Here is a 24,196-nt window from a genome sequence, read left to right on the forward strand (position 1 = left end):
TTTCCATCCACTCATTAAAGCTGTATTTCTTCCCCACTCCTTCCCCAATATCCTTCTCTATCATGATGTGGAGGTGATTCTGGGTAGGGAACAGTCTCCAACAGCTCTTACCAAGCTAAAAAGGCATCCATGGAACTAGCCTGGCAAGAGAAGAAAGGTTCAGCACTAAAAAGTTGAATTCTTTTGGCCACAATGAACCATAAAATTGGGGGAGGTGTTATGATCTAAACCCATAACACCTAGATCAGGGGACCTTAACCTTTTGTCACAGAAGTCTTTGACAGTCAGATAAAATCTAGAAAGGGCCTAAATTAAAATGCATAAAATTACAAAAGAAACCAATAATATCAAAATATAATTATCAAAATAAGAAAATAAAAACAAATTCCATTGACCCTGCCAGGTTAAGAACCCTTGACTTAGTTGGTCCTCAGTCCAGGACTTCCTTTTTTTTTTCCTTTGGTGAGTTGATGACAAGGCAGCAGAAAAGAAGATGGAGGGTGATGAGAATAATACAGCTCTTGTATTGCATAAAGAAAGTAATTCAACTATTGTTACTCTTAATATTCCATTATTGTTCAACAAAGCTGAGAGACATCTGAGAAATTGGATATCTATTCAAATAATTGGAGGGAGATCTCCACTGTACTGTGTAAACCTTTTAGGAGATTTTCTGGAAAGTCAGGGACTGCAGATGTGGAGGATGTCTGATGTGGAATGTTGGGTATTCTGTTAGACATAGTCACCATGTCGGTTAGTTTTCCTCTTCTGTGTGATTTTTCTCTTTCTTGTCAATCTTTGTTATAAAGATGGCTTGCTAGGGAGTAGTAGGGAAGGGGTATAACTGGAAATGAATGTGATATAAAATTAGAAAGTGCCATATAAATGTATATGTGTGTTTGTACCATGCACACATACACACAAGTACACAACAATGCACATGTATGTTTATGTATGTAAATGTATGGGGAAGAAGTGCACAGAGCAAAAGGGTTGGGAAGTTTGCTCTCTCTTTCAACGCTGACATTCTATTTTATATGTTCTAAAAGCTTTTCCAGCTCTAAAATTCTGTGTTCTGAGAGTCCCTCCCAGTTGTGCTGCTCTCTATGTGTGTCTGAGTCACTGCTATGGAGAGACTCAGGGGGTAGGTAGCCTCAGGGCTCCATGTGCATAGAACAAACATAGATGCTAGTTCTTTGCAGCACCGCCGTTGGGGTTTATTGACATGTGGCGGTGTTTTCTTTACCTGCCAGATTTTTTACATTTCCCAGAAATACCATTGGCTTTGAGCTCAGAGAATTTTTAAATCAATTGGCTGTTTGCTTTCAAATGTGTTTTCAAACACCCGGGGAAGCAGCATGAAACTTTGCATAAAAGCCTTCTCTGCTGGAGTCTGGGTGTGCCCATCGACCTGACTTGGCTCACAGACAACTGAAACGGAGCCCATAGGGACAAGATGTTCCCAAGTTGGGGAGGAACATCTCTGTGGTACGGTGGAATGAGCCTCGGATTTGGAGTCAAGAGGACCTGGATTTGAAGAACAACTCTGATACCTAACTACGTGATCTTGGGAGTTACTTACCCTGCAGAAATTGAACGAGATCTTCTCTCAAGTCTTTCTCAGTTGTATATCTTATCGTTTTACCAACTCTCCCCTAACTCAGTGGTCTATAAAGTGGGGGACTCCAGCTTCCTGGGAGGCTCTTCCGTGACCCCTGACATGGGCTTGTTTCTAACATATCCATACCACCCACTTCCCTGATTGTCCCCCAACTCTCCGCACTCATGCCTTCTTGTAGCTGTACAAGATCCCAATTTGTCCCTTTTTGCCCCAGCATGATACCCTTTTACCCTTAGCATGGTTATAACCTAACCTCCTGCAGTAACCCATATCTGAAACTGTGTAGGTAACAGTGGGGAAATTTCTCCTCCCTCAGTGTACCTACACCTCGATACCCATATAACCTCATAGTTGCACCTGGAGCCCTTTGGATGCCTGTGCATCATTTGGATAGCTCTGTACTCCAGGACAGTTGTTGGTATATAAGTAACTCCCATCCCTTCTTGTTTTTAGTGGGACAGAATGAGTTTCAAAGGATGAGTAGGCACGGGATGAATTACAATCTGCACTGTACATCGCATTACATTCTTTCCAGCACCCTTTCCCCTTCCCTACATTTTCTTCCCCATTACCACTGAGGGCATCACAATCCTTCCAGTTAACAAGGTTCTCAACCCTTGTGTCATCCTGGACTCTTCCCTCTCCATCACCCCATATATCCAGTCACCAAATTTTGTTGTTTTTACCATTCCAATATCTCGTGTCCATCATCTTATTTCCATTCCCATGGCCATGACCTTAGATCAGGTTCTTTTCATCTTTCCCTTGGACTATTAGAGTAGTTGGTCTCCCTGCCTCGAGTTTCTTCCTATGCTAATATGGCCTCCACACAACTGCCAATGTGATTGGCTATGGCACTTCTCAACTTTGAAATCTATAATTCCTCCCAATTATTGCTAGGATCAGATATTTCCTCTGGATCTTATTGTTTCTAAAATTCCCTTTTGTGTCAGTTTTATAATGCATATAATATTAGTATAAGAGTATATATACACATATATATATATATATATGCATCTACATATGTGTGTGAGTGCATACTTGAGGAGGAAATTACAAACCACTCCAAGCATCTTTGCCAAGAAAACACCATGGACAATATAGTCCACAAGGTCATGAAGAATTGGGCATGACTAGACAACTCAACAACAACAACAACAAAACAACAACAATAATTAATATGAATGTGTGTGCATATCAGTTAGATGGTGCAGTGGATAGAGTGCTGACCCTGGAACAGGAGGACCTGAGTTCAAATTTGGCCTTAGACATTTACTAGCCATGTGACCCTGGACAAGTCACTTTACCTTGTTTGCCTCAGTTCCTCATCTGTAAAATGAGTTGGAGAAAAAAAATGCAAACCACTCCAGTATCTTTGCCAAGAAAATCCCAAATAGGGTCATGGAATGACTCGGCAAGAACAACATACATATATACATATGTACATACATAGACACATGTATATATACATATATACATGTGTCTCTATATATGTACGTATACAGTGCAGTCAGGGGTGCATAACTCTAATTGTTATAGAATTTAAAAGAGTTTAAAAAAAATACTTTCCTCACAAGAGCCCTTACAATGCAGGGGGATTACTTATTCAATGCTTCAAGGATATTCAATGCTTTCATGTCTCCCTATAACTCCTAGGATAAAATATACATTTTAAAACTCAGTATTATCTGCTTCTAGTTTACCATTTCAAGATAATCACACATTTATCCACCCCTCATGCACACAGTACTTAAGTCCAAATGCCCTAATTCAGAGGTTCTTAAATTGGGGTCTAAGAAATTAAAAAATACAAATTTTGATAGCTGTATTCCAATAATAAGCATTTCATTCATTATTCATTCATTCATTCATTCATTCATTCATTCATTCATTCATTCATTGGCATTATTCTAAGAAGGGAGCTATAGCATCAGCATCCTGTCAAAAGGCTCCAGGGCACACACAACAAGATTAAGAATCTCTGCCCTGTTGAATGATCCTCTTACATATATTCTGGAAAACCCATCACCCTGGTGATGATCCTTTTTGCCTTCAGTCCTTGAATGGTGGGCACAATCTGTCTCTGGGTCCCTACATGAAAGGTAATATCCTCTCTTTGCAGTATTGCAAAGGATATTTTTATACTTCCTCCCACCCAAGGGTCTTGGGAGGAAATGCTCTGGTTTAGAGAAACAAGAATCAGAGTTCAATACTTCTTACCAGAACTTGCACCTCACCTGCTTGGCATTCTGGAACCCATGGTTACATCCACACTCCAATGAGGTACTTACCAGAGGAGGTTATTTGGTGGATGAGTGAAAGAATTATTATTCTCATTTTGCAGATAAGGAGTCTGAAGTTCACAAGTAAGAAGTGATTTCTCTAAGGGTGCCATCAAGAAGCTGCATTGAACCCAAGTTTAAGATCAACATGGCATATTGGGAAGAATGAAAAGTTTGGAGTTCAAACTCTAGTTTTGCTACTTGTTAGTTGTGTGACCTTGATCAAGTAATTTCCTTAATCTAGATTTCAGTTTCTCATAGGTGAAATGAGGGGGTTGCTCTAGATGATCTTTAAAGGGAATGGACTTAAGTGCCTAGGACATACCAAGAGCCTTACAAAAATGATCTAATTTAATCCTTATAATGACACTTTGAAGTAGATTCTGTTATTTCCGTTTTATAGATGAGGAAACTGAGACACATAGGGGTTAAGTGACTTGCCAAGGGTCACATAGGTAGTAACAGTCTGAGGCCAGATTTATACTCAGCTCTTCCTATTCCCAATTCTAGCACTTTATCCACTGTATCACCAACGTGTCATCTTTGTTAAAGTCCCTTCTAATTCTAGATCCTAGGAAACCCTGTTCTATCTCTTGAGAGCTGGTTAGCTCCCAAACCTACATGCCTTCATACCCTCATTGGTAATGGTCAGAAATTCTTCACATCTTGAAATCTTGCTATCCTTTAAAACCCAATTCAAGTACCGCCTCTTCTCGGAAGCCTTCCTTGATGTTTCCCGTTGGTAACAATTTCTTCCTGAGACCTCTAATAATACTCTGGATCTTGAATGCATTAACTATATAATCTTGTTATTTGCTTATGTATGTTATAGTTTTCTGTGTTTGTCATAAGCCCTTACTAGACTTTAGGCTCCTTAAGAGCAGGAATTGTGTCTCTTCTTTTTTTTTTTTTTTTTTTAGTGAGGCAATTGGGGTTAAGTGACTTGCCCAGGGTCACACAGCTAGGAAGTGTTAAGTGTCTGATCCCGGATTTGAACTCAGGTCCTCCTGAATCCAGGGCCAGTGCTCTATCTACTGTGCCACCTAGCTGCCCAATTGTGTCTCTTCTTAACTCTGTATCTGCCCCAGAGCTGAGCAGGAGGGTCTGTCCATAGAAGGATTTTAAAGTTAATTGATAATAGATAACCTATATCACATTGCTTACTGTCTTAGGGAGTGGTGAAGTGAGGGAGGGAGGAAAGAAGGGAGGGAGGGAAAAAATTTGGAACTAATTTTTTTTTTGCAGGGCAATGAGGGTTAAGCGACTTGCCCAGGGTCACACAGTTAGTAAGTCTCAAGTGAGACCGGATTTGAACTCAGGTCCTTCTGAATCCAGGGACAGTGGTTTATCCACTGTGCCACCTAGCTGCCTCCTGGAATTCAAAATTTTAAATGAATGCTAAAATTTGTCTCTACATGTAATTGGAAAAAATACTATTAAACAATTTAAAATTGGTAATTAATGAGTGAATAAATGAAGGAATGAATGCACAAATGAGGATCCCTTGCGGCCTGAACATTGTGAAATTAAACCATTGCCATTCCTTTAGTTTATATAGGATTCTCTCTCTCTCTCTCTCTCTCTCTCTCTCTCTCTCTCTCTCTCTCTCTCACACACACACACACACACACACATAATTTTTTTTTTTTTTAGTGAGGCAATTGGGGTTAAGTGACTTGCCCAAGGTCACACAGCTAGTAAGTGTTAAGTGTCTGAGGCTGGATTTGAACTCAGGTACTCCTGACTCCAGGGCCAGTGCTCTATCCACTGAGCTACCTAGCCACCCCCACACACATTTAATTCCCTCTTAAAAAAAAAAAAAAGAGAAAAGAGAGAGAAGCAGCTTGGTATGGTCCAAATAATATTGGATTGGCAGGCAGGAAATCTAGGTTCAAATCCCGGTTAACCCCTCTGACATGTTGTGTATGAGAGACTTTATTTAACACTTGCTGAATTTAATTGATAAGATGAGATAATGATGTTGCAAGTCATGTGGAATCCACAGTTTCTTAACCTACCAGTGTATCCACATTCTCACATACTATGAGTAAAAGACAACAGTTGTTGATTTGTATCTTTGAAGGAATTCCATACCAAATTCTCTATAATGATGAAATCACAGGTCTGGGAAAAAAAAAAGATAATGAAAGGAAAAGCAATTTGTAGAGGACTATGGAAATGGGAGTTCTATTATTGTTGCTATTACTACTGCCACTGGTAATGGTGATATACAATTGTGACCCAAAATGCAGTGGATGATGGTGCAGATGGAGGGGCTATTGGACAAGTCCAGCATAAAGGTAATAATGGAAAGAGATGATTTAAGATGATAGATCTTTCACTTTCTTTATACTTTCCCAGCATCAAAGATCTATCCACTGGTTGATAGAAAGGGCAGATGAAAGGCCAGAGTTTCTCCTCTCATCACCTAAGAGATCACCACTGGGGCCATTAGCAAAGGAAGGACAGGGATTATGAAGAGCACTCAGAATTGGAATCAGAAGACTCAGCTTCAAACTATGGACCTACCATTTACTATATATGTGACCTTGGGTAAATCACTTCCCATTTCTGGGGAAATTGGTGTGGGGTTGGACAACATTGATGTCAGAGGTTCCTTTCAACTCTAAATCCCAAAATTTTTATCTTCAAGTGCTGTCTAAGCATTATTCCCTTCAACAATTCTAATAAATAGACTTCTAGCATCTCCTGGAAGACCTCTAATGAGAGATGACTCAGTCCATTGAAAATTCTTTCTCATACTGAGCCCAAATCTGACTCATAGCAGTTGTTCTCCCCTCAAATCCCTCTTCCCCCAAGTTGCTCCTAGTTCTACCTTCTGGGACCAAGAAGAGTATTCTAAGTCTAATCCTTCTTCCTCTTCCTCCTGACAGCCCCTCAGGGGCTTCAAGATGGCTGTTGTGTCCTCCCTAAGTCTTCTTCAAACCAAAGAGCGCCAGTTCCTTTAAATGATCCTCCAATGGCATGGTTTTCAGTTCTTTCCCCAACCTGGATTCCTTCCTCTGGTTTTGTTCCAGGTTGAAAATGGACTTCCTAAAATGTGGTGTCCACAACTGGACACAGTCCTTTGGATGGGGCGCTAACTTGTTCAGAGACCAACAGGGCAACCTCCACCCTTGTTCTGATAAGTATATATTTATTAATGAACCCTAAATGCAGAAATATTTAGTTTTGGGGACTACCACGTCATGCCGTTGATCAACCGAGTTTACAAGTCAATAACGCCCTTCCCTCCCTTCTTTTTTCCCCCCATGCACCAACTGGAAATCTCTGTTCACTGAATGTTGAATTTTTCTAATCAAACATTAAATAAGGCTAAGTGATATATTCTGGCCACCAGAGGGCGATGGGGTGCTGAATAGCTGTCTCAATAAACTGTTCCTCCTTCCTCTCCCCCTTCCACCCCCATTCCCCAAACTGGCTCACTTACTGTGATACCCAGGGGAACTCTAAACAAATCAGTCACAGAATGTCGGAGCTAGAAGGGACCTTAGGGATGGAGTCCAGCACTTCCATTTTACAGATGAAGACGCCCCAAGTTACACGTTTCTTGGCTATTCCAAACAAAGATAATGTGGTAAATAACAGTGTACTTCTTATAAAGAGCACTGAACTGAGTTGAAAGAAATGGATTTTGTCTTGGCTTTGCTACTGTTTAATCATGTGAGCTCACACAAGCCATATTTGCCCTCTCTGAGCCTCAGTTTCCTCATAAGCTAAATGGGGAAAAGAATCCCTTCCCTGTCTCTCTCTCATGGGCCTAATATGGTAAAAGTGCTTTGTAAAATGTCAAGTGTTATAGAAATGCGACCTATTATTACTAGCTCCTAGTATTTATAACAAATTCCTCTTTTTCAGTGTTCTCAGAGTGACCTAGTAGGTGTGTCAAATGAGGATGATATCATGGCAAAAGGACTGGGTTGGGAGGCAGCATATTTGAGTAAGAATCTTCTCTGCCACTGATTCACTATATCATCTTTCAATATCTGGGTTTCAGTCTCTTTATCTGTAAGATAATTATATAATCTCTCAGGTGTTGCTATGTTTTGTGGCCTCTAAGGTGCATTCTAGCTGATTCTTACATTCTGTTTTATTTTCTAAAGTCTCCACTAGCTATAAAGTTCTATGAAATAGATTCATAGCTAACATTTACATAGCACTTTTAAGATTTGTGAAGTGCTTTGCATATGTTATCTCAGTTGATCTTCACAATAAACCTACATGGTAAGTGTTATTATTATATTTCCATTTTACAGAAGAGAAAACTGAGAATAAGAGATGTAACATAATTTGCCCAGGGTCACACAGCTGGTAAGTATTAGAGGCTGAATTCAAACTCAGGTCCTCCTGTCTCCATGCAGCATCCAGTGATCTATCTACCATCGCACCTAGATGATAACTAGATGCTATGGTACATAGTCCCTTCTTATAAATTCAAAAGATTCTTCTCATAGATGTTGCCCTACCTCAGTCCCAATATTCAAAGCTTCATCAGGCTATATAGAAAGATCTATGTCCCCAAGTCATACAAAAGGGGAACATGATTTATGATGATTCTTCCTTAGAGGCAGCTAAGTGATGAAGTAGATAGAGCCCTGGCTCTGGATTTAAGAAAACTTGAATTCAAATCCAGCCTATGTCATTTATTAGATGTGTGACTTTGACCAAATTACTGAACCTCTATCTCTCTCAGTTTCTTCAAGTATAAAATGGGGATAATAGTAACCCCTACCTTCCAGGGTAGTCATCAGGATAAACTGAGATATTTGTAAGGCACTTAGCATAGTGCCTGGCACATAGTAGGTGCTTAATGAGTGCTTATTTTCTTCCTTCCTGACATGTTTTGTCCAGTGTGAATTTTTGCAAATCATGTTATGTATTAATTCCATATGGGAAATGACTTATTTAAAGGAACCATGTGCTGAATGTGAATTCTTTCGCAGTGTGGCTATATCTCCTTTTCTTCTATCCTTTTAAAAGTTTCTGTTTTCAAAATAGTCATTTGCCCTAAACTGGGGTGGGGGGAGGGAATGGAGGGTCACCCCTGCAATTACACCCTGTTTCATAGGAATGCTGGAAAAACCAAATATTCCCATTGCATCCCTTTTGTTAGAGCAGTATGGTGGCTGTAAGGGAGGGAAATGGGTATATAGAGTAAGAAAGGCAGAGAGAGAGTGAGAGAGAGAGAGAGAGAGAGAGAGAGAGAGAGAGAGAGAGAGAGAGAGAGAGAGAGAGAAAGGAAAAGAGAAAAAATAGAGAAAAGTAGGCAGATAGAGAAAGAAAAAAGAAGAAGAAAAGAAAGTGGGGAGAGAGAACAAAAAAGAAGAGGGAGTAAGAGGAGAAAGAGAGTACAGAAAGAATTGAAGAAAAGAGGGAAGAAAAAAGAAAGAAGAGGGAAAATGAAGGAGGGCAGAACAAAGATGATATGGAAAGGAGAGAAGGGAAGGAAGAAAGAAAAAGGAGTAGTAAAAAGAGAAAGAAAGAGAAAAAGAGAAAAAAAGCAGGCGGGGAGGGGTGGGTGTTGTGGAGAGGACAAGAGAAAGAACCATGACCGAGAATCAAATGTCAAAGTACAAAGTTAAACTGTTTCAATGTTTCTTCCATTTATGTTAAAATGATTATTTTTTTCAAACTTGACAACACAGCCCATCTGGGTCCTGCTGTCCCCTGAGTCCCATTATGAGGCCAGTTCAAGCTGACTCCCATGAACTTGTTAATAATAAAGAAAGAAAATCCCTGGAGTGTCGAGGCGTCATGTCCCTGTCCTCGGGTTAGGTGGGCCAGGGAAGCCCACACTAGCCCTCTTCTCCTTCCTAGAGACCTTGGTGTTTGGAGATCTCTGGCTGCAGCAGCTTGCAGTTTCCTGGTTCACCCTCATCTCCTGGCTCTTGACCGGCATCTTCCTTCCAGATTATCTCCTTCCATGGCTCACTGCTCCTTTGCCTTCAGATCCTGAGCTTCTCCGTCATCTTTCCAGTAGCAGAAAGGAAGTCACTGCAGGCACGTACCTGGAGGCAGGCAGCACCACGAGGTAGCAGTCCCCAGGGTCAACGCTTGCCCTCCCAGGAAAACAGGAGAAAATACAGCTCATTCAGCTTTCAACTGTCCCAGGATGGTCTGGGCTCTCTGGGGAAGATAGAAAGAGACAATGAGATTTCAGAGAGCACCAGGCTTATGAATTTGAATGGCAAAAAATAAACCTTTATTTCAATATAATTTGTTTCTTATGTAATCCTATAATATTTTATTTTAATGCATCTTAAAATGTTATTCTGAGAAGGGGCCCAGACGTTTCATCAGACCAAAGGGATCCGTGACACCCAAAAATGGTTAAGAACCCCTAAGAGATCTACAATTGTAGATATTAATGTTGAAAGAGACCTTAGGGACCAACCCCACGAGGAACCTGATGTCATGAGAGAGGAAGGGACTTAATGTGGTACAGTGGCAGGAATGTTGGATTTTTGAATCAGGAAACCTGGACCTTTCACTCCGTCCTTTCTATGTTTCTCTCCTCTCTCCTGAACTCTTACCCTTTCCCTTTATTCTTTTCCCTGTCTCTCTATCCCTTTTTTCCTATCTTCCTCTCCCCTTCTTCTCTTCCTGTCTTTTCTTTATATCTCTTCTATTTTTGTCTTGTTTCTCTATCTGTTTTCCTTCCTCTGTTCTTCTCCCTGTCTGTCTTTGTCACTCTGCCTCTCTATTCCCTTCTCCCTCTCTTCTCCCTCCATCTGTTTATCTGTCTGCCTTTTCTTTCTTCTCTCTCTCCATTCTCTTTTTTGCTCTCTCCCCCCGACTCCCTCTTTTTCTCTCTGTCTCTGTCTCTCCATGTCCTTCATTTTAAAATGAAGACAAAGGTAAAATGGGACAGCTATCACTTTTCACATTTTTAAAATGAGGAGGTTCTTTTCCAGCTATGACATTATATGAAAAAGGGATCGCTATATTAGCAAAGGCCACAAAGTCAAGAGACGGGACTGAAACACGAGTCTAGGCCTCATAATTCCTAGCCTAGGGATTCTCAGGCAGACCACATCTGGTGGAGCAAATTTAATTAGTGCAGGCACAGAAAGAAGAGACGTCTTATATCCAAGCTTCCAACTGGGGGTGTGGGAGGGAACAACAAAACTTTAACTTGACTCTTCAGTGCATTTGAGCAGTTGTCTTATTTTCATCTACCTTCGATTTCAGGCATTATTTTCCTCAATCATTTCACCATTTATTAATACTTCAAAACTTTGATGTAGAGCCTCCCAACACACACACACACACAATTGTAGAACACAACACTACCCTTGTCTGTGGCCAAAAGAATTCATCCCCTAGTTTTAACCCTTTCTACTTTCTTTTATATGTTACCTTCACCTCTCAGAATGTAAACCCCTTGAGGGCAGGAGCAGTCTTTTTTTTTTTTTTCTTGCTTGCATTTATATTCCCAACATTTAGCACAGTGCCTGGCACATAGTAAGTGCTTAATAAATGACATAAATGAATGAATGAATATGTCATGAGATTCTGCACATGTAATTAAGCTGGTTCTTAGATGATAGCATCTGCCACTGGGTCTGCACTTGAAGGCTTTCTAGCTGGGTAAGACCTAGAGTTCTTGTGTTCCCCTAGAAGAATCTCTAAGAATTTAAAGTCAACATTACAGAATTAAAAAAAAAAGAAATTGAAAAGGGCCTTAGAAATCACCAAATCCAGACCCCTTTATTTTACAAATGAGGAATCTGAAGTCCAGAGAGGTTTGCTATTTGCTCAAGGTTACCCAAGTGTCAGAGCCAGGATTCAAACCCAGGACTTATGACTCCAAACTTTCATTGATATGCTCTTCAGATACCTCAAAAATCTAGCCCTATCTTCACTACACTGTTTTGCTTGCAAGCCATGATATAGGATTAGGGTACAACTATGGAAGGAATTCTTCATTTATAAAACAAAATCCACTTATAGAACCTTAGGACTAGAAGGAAGGAATTTCAGTGATTCCTGTTTTTCTGAGCTGGAGGATTGATCATGCTATGTATTTCCTCATCCCTGAGGTGTTGGCCAATCCAATTCTCAGGTAAAAGGCCTTCATTTAAAAATAGTGTGTTAAAGGTTTCCTTTTGTAATATTCCCTGTCACACAGGGAAAAACAAGAAACTGGGATTTAAATATCAGAAGATGTAGACCTTCATTCCTGCTTTGAAGCTTCCTACTTGTGTGACCTTAGGCAAATCCCTTAACCTCTCTGGGCCTTAGTTCCTCATCTGTAAAATAATGGAGTCAGACTAACTGATCTCTAAGGTTCCCTCTAGCTCTAAATTCTGTGATGTCATAAATGCTAACAAGTATGAACAAATAAATAAATGAAACTAAATATCATAAATCTTTACTTATTTTCTTTTCCTTGAAGCACAATAAGGGTTAAGTGACTTGCCCAGGGTCACACAGCTAGTGTCAAGTGTCTGAGGCTTGATTTGAACTCAGGTCCTCCTGAATCCAGGGCTGGTACTTTATTCACTCACTGCACCACCTACCTGACCCCTAATCTCGACTTATTTTCTTTTTTTTTCTTTAGCAACAAACATTTTATTTTCCATTTACATGTAAGGGTAGTTTTCAACATTCATTTTCATAAGATTTAGAATTCCAAATTTTTCTCCCTCCCTCCCTCCCTTTCCTCCCCCCTCCACAAGATCGCAATCAGGTTATATATGTACAATCCACAAGTGTTCTTTTTATCAGTTCTTTCTATAGGGCTGCATAGTAAGCTTCCTCATTAGTTCCTTGGGATTGTCTTGGATCATTGCACTGCTGAAAGTAGTTAAGGCATTCACAATTGCTCATTGAACAATACTGCTGTCACTATGCACAATGTTCTCTCAGCTCTGCTCACTTCACTATACATCGATGTTCACTAGTCTTTCCAGGTTTTTCGGGGATCATCCTGTTTGTCATTTCCTGTAGCACAAGACCATTCCACTACAATCATATAACACAGCTTTTTCCATCATTCTTCAATTGATGGACATTACCTTGATTCTCAATTCTTAGCCTCCACCAAGAGTTGCTATGAATATTTTTGTACAATTTTTCCCCCTTTTCTCTTTTTCATGATTACTATTGTTAACTGTTTCCCTTCCACCCTATTCCCTTCCCCATGATATTTATTCTATTATCCATCTTCTTTCATCCTATCACTCTTCAAAAGGGATTTGCTTCTGTCTGTCCCCTCCTCCACTCTGCCCTTCCTTCTTTTGCCCCTCTCTCTTTATCCCCTTCCCCTCCTATTTTCCTGAAGGGTTAGAGAGATTACTCCACCCAATTGAGTGTGTACATTATTCCCTCCTTGAGCCAATTCTAATGAGACTGAGGTCTTTAAGCCAATTTTGATGAGTGTTAGGCTCATTTACTGCCCAGATTAAATAGATAACTCCTCCCAGTTGGGTGTGTCTGTTAGTCCCTCCTTTTCTGATGAGTGTAAAATTCATTTACTGCCCTGCTCCTACCCCATCTCTTCCCCCTCCTCCAGTGAATTCCCTTCACCCCTCAATTTAACCCTAAAAATGTTATCATCTAGCTAAGTGACACAGTGGACAAATCATCACCCCTGGACCTAGGGGGATCCCAGCCAAAACCCAGCCTCAGACACAAGACAGTCGCCCTCTGTATGACCCCAGGTATGTCCCCCAGCTCCAATTTTTTTTTATTGTTCTCTAGGGTCTTGTATTTGAAAGTCAAATTTGCCATTCAGTTCAGGTCTTTTCATCACAAATATCTGAAAGTCTTCTTTTTCATTAAAGTCCCATTTTTTCTGCTGAAAGTTAATGCTGAGTTTTGCTGGGTAGGTGATTGTTGGTTGTAATCCCATTTCCTTTGCCCTTTGGAATATCATATTCTATGCCCTCCAGTCCTTTAATGTAGAAACTGCTAGATCTTGTGCTATCCTGACTGGGGCTCCACAGTACTTGAATTCTTTCTTTTTGGCAGCTTGCAATATTTTCTCCTTGGCTATAATATTCCTAGGAGTTTTCTTTTTGGGATCTCTTTCTGGAGGTGATTGGTGGATTCTTTCAATTTCTATTTTAGCTTCTTCTTCTAGAATTTCAGGGCAATTTTCCCTGAGAATATCTTGGAAGATGGTGTCTAAGATCTTTCCTTGATCGTGGTTTTCAGGTAGACCAATAATTTTCAAATTCTCTCTCCTGGACCTATTTTCCAGGTCAGCAGTTTTTCCCAGAAGATATCTCACATTGCCTTCTATTTTTTTATTCATTTGGATTTGCTTTATTGTGTCTTGGTTTCTCATAAAGTCACTGGCTTTCATTTGTTTAATCCTAATTCTTAGGCAATTATTTTCATCAGAGAGCTTTTGTACCTCCTTTTCCATTTGACTTTTCAAGCTGTTGACTTTTTTCTCATGTCTTTCCTGCATCACCCTCATTTCTCTTTCCATTTTTTCCTCTACCTCTCTAACTTTATCTTCAAAGTCCTTTTTGAGCACCTCTATGCCCTGAGACCAATTCATATTTTTCTTGGAAGCTTTAGATATAGGGGCCCTGATGTTGACATCTTCCTCTGAGGGTGCCCCTTGGTCTTCCTTGTTACTGAAGAAACTTTCTATGGTCCTAACCTTTCTCTGTCGGCTCATCTTGCCTTTCTTTTACTAGACTTTTAGCTCCTTAAAGTGGGGCACTGTTTCCAGGCTGCAGTAACCCAAGCTTAAGAAGTCCCAGGTGGTATGATTTAAGGAGAATCAGGTTCTTCCCTTGCCCGGCCTGTTTCCTGGTCCTAGATGACCCCAGACCAACTTGCTAATCAACCAGTTTTGTGTGTTGTGGTTGTTAGCTCTGATGAGCCTGTGCCCCTCCCCCACCTGGGCCTCTGCTACTTGAGCCTACCTCTTGGTTCTCAGCAGGGGTGTAAAATCCAAGTTCTGCCTTAGCAGCACCATCATAGACCCCTGTAGTCTCTCCCCTGCCCAGGACTCAGCCCACTCACCAGACTGTGAGCTTAGTTCCAGATGACACTGGTGCTTCAGCTGATTCAGAGGCTCTGGGGGTCTCCTCTGGTGAGGACTTCCTGAGATCGGATCTGTGTCAGGGTGACTGTGGGGTTGGGCCCAACTCCTGTATTAGCATATCATCTCCCTCCTTCTGACCTTCCAAGCCGTTCTTGGTTAGAAGATGATTTCAGCACACTCTTCTGTGAGTTTTGCTGCTCCGGGCATTTTCCTATGGCGTTATTTGTATGTTTTTTGGAGTGATCGTGTCATGAGTTCGGGAGCTCACTGCCTTTCCTCTGCCATCTTGGCTCTGCCCCAGAAGTCTATCTTTACTTATTTTCAATGAGATATTACCACTATGTGATCTTTCAGTTCTCTGGTCACAGGGCCATGGGTGAAATCTCAGTGAAGACCAGAGGGTATGATCAAATACCAGGATGGAAAGAGTTTGTTTGGAAATGGACTCCAAAACCTCTGGGCTCTGAACCAAGCTCTTTTCTTAACAGAGCACATGATCATTGAAAAATCACTTGCACTAGGTTATATGTGCCCTTCTTAGGGCCATGGGCTATGCCTGCTAGAATCACGAAGTTAGGCCTGAAGGGCCTTTTGAGATAATCTAATTCAGCTCCTTCATCTAGCTCCATTATATATATGAGGGAATTGAAGCATATTGGGGAGAACTGACTAGTGAAGATCAAGGAGTAAATTAATGGCACATGTAAAGTCCTGGGTTTGGAGTAAGAGGGTCATGGTTAAATCTAATTCATGGACAAGCCACTTTATCTGCTGGGGGCCTCTGATTTCTCATCCATTAAATGAAAATATTGGATTGAATAAGTTCCCTTCGTTCTCTGACACTGTATATTTTGAAGACCTTTTCATTGCTACAATTCAATGCTCTTAGGTTCTTCTGAATTCTAACATTCTATATTCTAATGTCCTTTTTAACTTGAACATTTTTATGTCCCTTTCAGCTCTAACATTCTATATTTTAATATCCCTTTCACCCTAATACTCAATGCCCTAAAACACCTCAAGGCTCTGATATCCTATGTTCCAAAGTCTCTTCCAGCTAGTAACATTCTATCTTCTATTGCATATGGTGTAAGATTTTTAAAATTGATTTTTCTTAACTTCCATCCTTTCTTCCTTTGTTTGTTTGCTTGTTCTTTATTATAATTAATTATTTTTTGTTATAAGACATGGCCCTCTGGGAAGGGGGAAAATCTAGGTGATATAAAAAAAAAGATATCAGTAAGCATCTTTTAAAAATATTTAATTCTAAGGTCCCTCCCATTTCAAATATTCTATAATTTTATGATACTATTCATCATAACATCTTGAAGTTTGCCACATAAGTCTGAGAATAGAGAGAGGTAGAAGGTAAGGGAAAGGTTTGTAGGCTCTCACCAAATCAATGTCAACTGAGAGATTTCTCCCCAAAACTCAGGACTTCTTCCTCAACCAAGTTTCTTCCCTTTGCCTAGTTTTCCTATGGAAGAGGGAGCATAGATCTGCTTAGAGCTGTGTTCTATCCCCTTCCATACGCAGGGACATTCTGCTTAACTCTCCCTGTCTCCCTTCACAAACACTCCCAAGTGATCTCTAAGTTACTGTGAAATGAAAAGTGTTTCCCCAGCTTCAGCTCACCCTGACAGGCCAAACTGGTTGTCTATGCTGAGCCCCTGGCCTACCCCCACTATGTCTACTGGAAAATATGATCCCAGAGGCAACCTTCTTGATCTGAGAGGCTTGTATGTTTTGGCTATGCTGTATTGCAAGAAGCCTTGGAGTTGGGCCAGAATGTGAAACAGCTGCAAAGCACAAGGAGACAGCAGGACATGCCTTCCTCTCTCTCTCTCTCTCTCTCTCTCTCTCTCTCCACCCTTGGCCTTTTTTCTGCTTATCATATTTGTCATATTAGATCAATGGATTCAAAGTCCAGTCAACTCTGCAGTGACCAAAGGCCTTAGAGTCAAACAACTCTACAGCTACTGTTTGCTAATAATCATATTAACAGTGATAATAAGAAATGTTCTGTGTTGTGCATAGAAGACAGAACTAGGACCAATGGAAGGAAGTTACAAGGAGGCAGAGTTTGGCTCCATATAAGGGAAAACCTCCAAACAGAACTGTTCCCAAGTAGAATGGAGAAAATGCAAGAACAGAATCATAGGATATTAGGATGAAAAAGGACCTCAGAATTCTTCTACCACAATTTCTTCATTTTACAGAATAGGAAACTGAGGCCAAGAGAAGAAAAATGACTTGGCCAAGTTTACACATCTAGGAATTAGAATCATTCTTCCAGGTCCCAAGGGAGAGAGCTGAAAGCAACAGATAAAAGTTTGCAGAGATTTTGAGTCAGTATAAGGGAAAGCTTCCTAAAGATCAGACCAAACCAAAAGTGAAATGGTATGCTACAGGAGGCTGTGAATGTCTTCAATTGGAGGCTGGCTGACCACTTGTCAGGAATGCTGTGAAGGAGATTTCTGTTCAGGTTGAACTAGGTGCATTCTGAAGTCCCTTCCAGATCTGAGGTTCCAGATTTCTATGAATTCGATGCTGTGAGTATTTCATTGGTTGTGGGTATTTCCTCCATTGAGTAGATCAGGGCCCCTCCACATCTCAGTAGGTGAGGAGGACCATACATAACCGTAGAGTTGGAAGAGACCTTGGAATCTACCTGGTCCAATCCAGTTGAGTGATGTGTCCGTGGTGACAAAGGCACTAAGTTAGGATAGTGAAATTCAAACCTAGGTCCTCAGACTCCAGAGCCAGAGTTCCTTCAATTGTATCACACTGTTCTTAATAAGTTGCCAAGAACGTTCTTGCCTGGTGGCCAAACCCCAGGTAATAAGCTTCTCTGCTACCCATTGTATACTTGAAGATTGCCAGCTTGGTAAGAGAATGTCCTACCGAGCTTGACTTCTCTTGGGTAAGCCTTTGAGAGCTTAGAGAATTTCCATGCCAAGAAGAAGCCTTAGAGGGGCAAAGCGGTAGAATAATAATGACTCTTATTTCCATAAAACATGATAGGTTACAAGTTTTTTCTTTTCAGAGCAGTCCTAAATAGTGCAAGGATTATTGCCTCCATTTTGCATAGGAGGAAAATGATGGCCAAAGAAGGGAAATGACTTGCCTAGGGTCATACAGTTAATATATGCCAGAGCCAGGAGTCCATCCTAGGCTAAATCAAGGGATCTTTCCACTATGGCATTTTGCCTTGCTTAAATCCTGTTTCTGACACTCCCTAGGTAATTGAGTAAGCCTTTCAACCTCCCTGGGCCCCAGCTTTCCCTTCTGTAGAATAGGTGGGTAGGACAAGATGGCTTTCCAGATCCTTTCCAGCAGGGGCAGCTAGGTGGCACAGTGGATAAAGTACCGGCCCTGGATTCAGGAAGACCTGAGTTCAAATGTGAACTCAGACACTTGACACTTACTAGCTGTGTGACCCTGTGCAAGTCATTTAACCCTCATTGCCCCACAAAAAACAAACAAACTGCCAAAAAAACAGATCTCTTCCAGCTTTAGATTTAGGATTACCTGATCCTTGGTCAGAGAGGTGTCTGACTTTCTGGAAGACAAAAAAAGAAGTGAACTTGTCTCAATTGGAAAGAATCTAGTGAATTCTGCTTGCCCGATCTAAACTTTGTTCATTTTTGTAATCAGGGAGCAGATAACTTAGTGGAAAGAGTCTTGGACTCTCAGACAGAAGACCTGAATTCAAATTCCCCTGGAACCACCCTCTGTAACTTTGGAAAACGTGTTCAGTATCTATGAGACTCAATTTCCTCATCTGTCAAATGTGGATAAAATCCTTGCTTTACCTCCCTAGTGGGACTGTTGTGAGAAAATTGCTTTGTACCTTGTAAATCCCTTTAGAAATGTGAATGATTGTTATTCCTCTCAGGGGGAAATTGTGAAGAATAAATGAGATAATGATATAAAGCAATTTGTGGCCAGAAAACACTATATAAACAGGAGCTATTATTATCCTGAGGTTTGTTTCCCCGCCTATAGGAAAATAGGCAGCTAGGCAGCTAGGTGATAGAGTGCTGGGCTGGGAGTTAAGAACTGAGTTCAGATCCAGGTTCTGACACTTTCTAGCTATAGCCTTTGTTTTCTCATCTGTAAAATGGGGATAATAATAGGACCTACCCCTCCCCCCTGCAAGGATAAAAAGTGATAGTACTTTGCAAATCTTAAAGAGTTGCATACTTCTTGTTATTGTTATAGGAAACTGTCCCTGAAAGATACTCATCTACTTTATTCAAACTTCCCAAGCAAGAGATGCTATAGGCTTCTGGATAATGTGCCCAAACATCCTGCAGTCACCTCTGTCAAAAAGTCTCCTTCCTTCTGAACCAAAAGGACTCGTGCTGCCATCCCAGGAGGTTCTCTCTCTCTTGTGCAAACAAACATTTGTGGTTCACCACCACCACCACCAGCACCCCACCCCAGATGCTCTCCCATCAAGAGGGTTGACATGGCTACTAAACTACTCTTCTCAGCCTTAGTGGAAAGAACACTGGACCTGAAGACAGAAGACTAGGGGGCAGCTAGGTCACCACGGCTAAGTAATTTCCTTTTTTCGAAAGCCTCGTTTCCTCATCTGAGTAACGAAAATAGTGATATTTTTATTACCTGCCCTACCTCACAAGGCTGGTGTGAGAAAGATAAGATAATGGATTTAGAGGTGGAAAGGACTATGAAGATATCTATCTAAAGATGCAAAAAAAAAAAAATTTAAGAGATTAGCCCTGGGGTATATAACTAGTAAGTATCAAAGGCAGGATTTGAACTTTGTCCTTTCTGGCTCCAAGTTTAGCACTCTGTCTGGGAAAAGATTTTGTAAACATCAAAGGACTATAGATGTATGAAATATCATCATCACCATGACTAATACTATTATTACGATTATCATTATTATTAGGTATATGTTTTCATGTTAACAACAAGAAGTCAACAAACATTTATTAAGTGCCTACTATATTCCAGGCATTGTGCTAAGTTCTGCAGATACAAAGAAAAACCAAAGACAGTCCCTGATCACAAGAAGCTCACAAACTAATGGGGAGAAAACATATAAACAACTTACAAATAAGCTATACAAATAAACTATATGCAAGCTAAATTGGAGATAACCAATAGAGAGAAAGGATTAACATTAAGGGGTCTTGGGAAAGGCTTCTTGCAGAAGGGGGGATTCTGCTGGGACTTGAAGGAAATTAGGGAAGCCAGGAGGTAGACATGAGGAGGAAGAGAATTCCAGGAATGAGAGGCAGTCAGTGAAAATGCCTGGGGTCAGGAAATGGACCATCCTGTGTGTGAGGGACGTGTTATACTGGACTGCAGAGTACATGCAGGGGAGTGAGGTGTAAGACTGGAAAGGTGGGAAGCGGCCAAGTTATAAAGAGCTTTAAAAGCCATACAGAGGATTTCATCTGTGTCTAGAACTCCTAATAGTGTTTCTTGTTCAATGTTGAGCAGAATATGCTCTGAAACTTAGAATATCAGAGAGTTGACTGGGCATAATCAGTGGTTCAGTGATCTGTTCAGGATGACAGGGCTAGCACAAGTCAGAGTCAGGACTTGAACCCAGGCCTTGCCGGTTCCAAAGCCAGCTCTACTCTCCATCCCACCTCCATGCCTCTCAAATTGCAAAGATGCAAAATGTTATAACATGGAATGCAAAATGTTAGAAGTAAAATGTACTGCAGCACTTAGAATATAGAACACTCACATAGGAGGGTACCACACAACACAGAGCAGGGATAGAAGGGGCCCTGGAAATCACCTAAGTTTAACAATGTCGTTTTAAAGATTGGGAGCCCAAGGTCTCAGAGAGGTTATGTGATTTTTCCAAGGTCACACAGCAAATAATTAGCAGAAATGGGATTAGAACCCAGTTTTCCTAACTTCCCAAAGAGAGTTCATTATGCTCTAATCTCACCTATGTCAATTTAATAGAAATGCATGGGGATATTTTGTTTGTTTGTTTGTTTGTTTTGTGTGTGTGTGTGTGTGTGTGTGTGGTTTAATCTGTGCAAACTGAGTTGCTCCTAACAAGAAAACTTATGCAACAAGACACATTTTTTTAATTTAATGAAAAGAAGACGCTAGAATCAGATAAAGATCATATGATCATATTTCCCCTTCAACAATGGTGATGAATGAACATTTTTAGAAATGATGGTGATAGCTAGAAAAATTGCCTTCGTTTCAAAGAGAACCAAGAATAGCATGTTTGGGAATCTTGAGGGTAAATCCACTCTGCACCATTTCTTCTGGTTCTCTTCACCTAAAATTCTTTCCTCCCATATTGAATGGTTGTCAGAGGAAAGAAGGATTAGGTTTCTTCTGCTTGGTCCCTGAGGGTAGAACTAGGAGCAATAAAATATCTGGGGAGCATATAGGGAGTAGTGATCAGGGAGAGGACTTACTGATAGGCAAAGTTTGGCTTAATATAAGGAAGGGCCAATCAATGGAATGGACAGATAGTGAGGCTCCTGCCACTGAGAGTACTTGTAAAGAGGCTGCAAGACCATTTGACAGAGAAAGCATGTACAGGTCCTTCACAACGTTAATAGTTGGTCTAGATGGGGTTCCTTGAAACTCTAAAATTATCTGGTTTCCCTTGTCTACTCTTTGAGACCCAGAACAAATTTAACCACCTTCTCAGACCACAATTTCCCCTTTTCGCTCATCTATAGTCTTTATTGTCTGTACCCTTAATTGAGTGCTTAGGAAATACTTTCTTGTCCCGTTGGTTAATTTTTTTTACATGCAAACATCTTATACCGAGGCACAGAGGCTAGAGAGCCAGTGCTGGGTTCATTAAGATATGGTTTTTTACACACACTCATTGTGTGACCCAGAGAACTTAACATGTCAGCCCCCACCCCCAACAACTCTAAGACTTTATATATGAATTTCTGATCTGTATTGGGGTGGAGGGAAGCTCCATATGATGAATCTCCTCTCTCAATGAAATCACATGTATAGAGCATAGAAACACACATAACCTCACTAAAAGACACTGACTACATCTAAAAACCATGATTTTTAGATTAAACAACATTTTGTGGAGCAGTGCAGTATAACGAAAATGGTAGCGGGCTTGCAGTTACAATACAATACAATCTAACTTCTGATTTACTAGCTGTGTAAGCTTGAAGCAAGTTGCTTTACCCCAATAAGCCTCAGTTTTCTCATCTGTAAAATGGCAATAATATTTGCATTACCTACTTTGCAAAGTAATTGCAGGGAAGGCACTTTGTAACCTTTAAGCCACTATAGAAATTTGAGCTACTACTGGTATTAGTGCCACAGGAATGAGGTTAAAATGTTATGTATAGTCAATTGCCAAATGATGTCATAGAAGCATTTTGCAATATTATGGTGAGGTTTGGTTATAATTCAATAATGATGTTATTGTAACATGTTCCTGGTTTGGGCAGCCTCATGCTGAAAAAACCTCTACTTCTCACCGTTAAAAGAAGAATTTCAATTAAAAATGTCTGCTGGCTGGACAATCGACTGAAGGAAAGATTCCGTGTGAATTAGTGCTTTGTGACTGATAGATAGAAAAGTGTAAACCTTAATTTGTTAATTCATTTTTATTATTCCTGTTACCATTTCCAACTCTAATATCATTCAGTGTCCTACTATTTTATGCTCCGTTTCCTTCTAATTGAGGTAATTTATGCTCTATGTTCTAGCCCCTCAAGTCTACAGAGGCAGAAAGTGACTTCCCTAGAGAAGGGGACTTTCCCAGGGACTTACGTACGAGGAGTTAATGGCAGAGCTAAGATTAGAATGCAAGTCTTCTGACTCCCAGTTTAGGATTCATACAGGCTATGCCTCCAAAAAAAACCCACTTTGGCCTCCCTTGCTAGAATGAGTGGCCCCCAAAGAGGCATCTTGGACTCAGTTTAGTTTGATAGCGGGTACCTGGCATAATGCAGGGCACACAGGGGCACTCAGTAAGTGCTATATGGCAAGAACCCATAAAGGCTGGCAGTGTCTTACTCAGTGTTCCTGGTCACACCTCCCCTTTGCATTCAAATATTCTCCGGGGGACAAAAGCCAGGAAACAGTAAGGGAAGTTGCCAATAGATTTTACAGAGACATGCCCAAAGCTGGCAGAGTGTGCTGTCGACACGATTAGCTCCCAATGAGGACAGAAGGCTGAGAGGGTGGAGAAGGGGATGGGAGGGTCTCAGTGCCTCCTTCCTTACAACCAACCACACTGTTTATTGGGCTCTTCTCTGCCTCAGCCTGTCTGCTCCCTTCTGGCCAATCCACAGGTTAAAGACAGATGCAGCAGCTCTACAATTTAATAAGGATAATGACAGACATTTATTATCACAATGTATTTTACAATGCACAAACCATTTGATTCCCAAAACAGGCCTTACAAGGAGACAAGACAAGGCAGGGCTGTTTCTTCCCATTTCACAGAAACAGAGACATAGGAAATGTGAGATCAAACATGTCTTAAAGACCTTTCCAGTTCTGGATGACAACAATAACAGCTAGCAACAACAATAGCTAACAATAACAATAATAGCTAACATTCACATAATGCCTCCTTTGTGCCGGGCACTGTGTTGAGACCTTTATAAAATATCATCTCCTTTGATTTTTACAACAACCCAGGGAGCTAGGTGCCTTTATTAACAGAGGTTAAGTGACTTGCCTAAGGTCATATGGATACTATGTGTCTCAGCTGGGATTTGAACTCAGGTCTTCTTGCCTCTGGGTTTAGTGGCACATCATATGTTTTGAGGTCCCTTCTAGCTCTCATACTTAACCTCTATGTTCTAAGTGTAGTGGTCTTCCTCTGATGCCTCACTGTGGCATGGAGGTGAGTCTGGTTTGTCCAAGGCTTTGCTGTCAGAGAGAAAGCTGTGGTAGTTGCCATTTGCTAAAAGACTTTAGAAGGGATTTGTAACAGTCTGTGAATCTGGCAACTAAGGATCAGCCAAGCTGAATCCAAGGTGGGGCATCACCCGAAGATTGGCCACTGGGTGATAAGATCATTAGGCCACAGAAACTCATGAAGACTAGCCATCTTCTCCTGTGAATATTTTTACTACACTAATAAATATAGATCCTAAAAGTGTTGCAGTAGGTGATTTCAACTTAAAATGGAAAGACATGGTGTAATGGGAGAAAAAATTGGAGTGAAAAGATCAGTGTCACTTTCGGCAGGTCCGTTAATTTCTTTGGACTTCAATTTTTCTCTTCTAGCCAATTCCCAGACTAGAAGGA

General features: G+C 40.8%; 1 protein-coding gene across 2 annotated transcripts in view; it reads right to left on the bottom strand.

Moving 5' to 3' along the window:
• Positions 1–9,527: 9,527 nt before the first annotated feature.
• The window catches only part of ADRB2 (adrenoceptor beta 2), a 128,934-nt gene continuing 114,265 nt past the window's right edge, over positions 9,528–24,196 (bottom strand). For both annotated transcript variants that reach the window (XR_006355073.1, XM_043989839.1), the window contains exon 2: positions 9,528–10,050. Coding sequence is in view for 1 of the 2 variants with exons in the window: in XM_043989839.1 (XP_043845774.1) it covers positions 10,016–10,050 (35 nt within the window). In the remaining variant the exon portion in view is untranslated. The remainder of the gene's footprint in view (positions 10,051–24,196) is intronic.

The sequence above is a fragment of the Dromiciops gliroides genome, chromosome 2 (genome assembly GCF_019393635.1).
Source record: "Dromiciops gliroides isolate mDroGli1 chromosome 2, mDroGli1.pri, whole genome shotgun sequence".
Taxonomy (NCBI): Eukaryota; Metazoa; Chordata; class Mammalia; order Microbiotheria; family Microbiotheriidae; genus Dromiciops; species Dromiciops gliroides.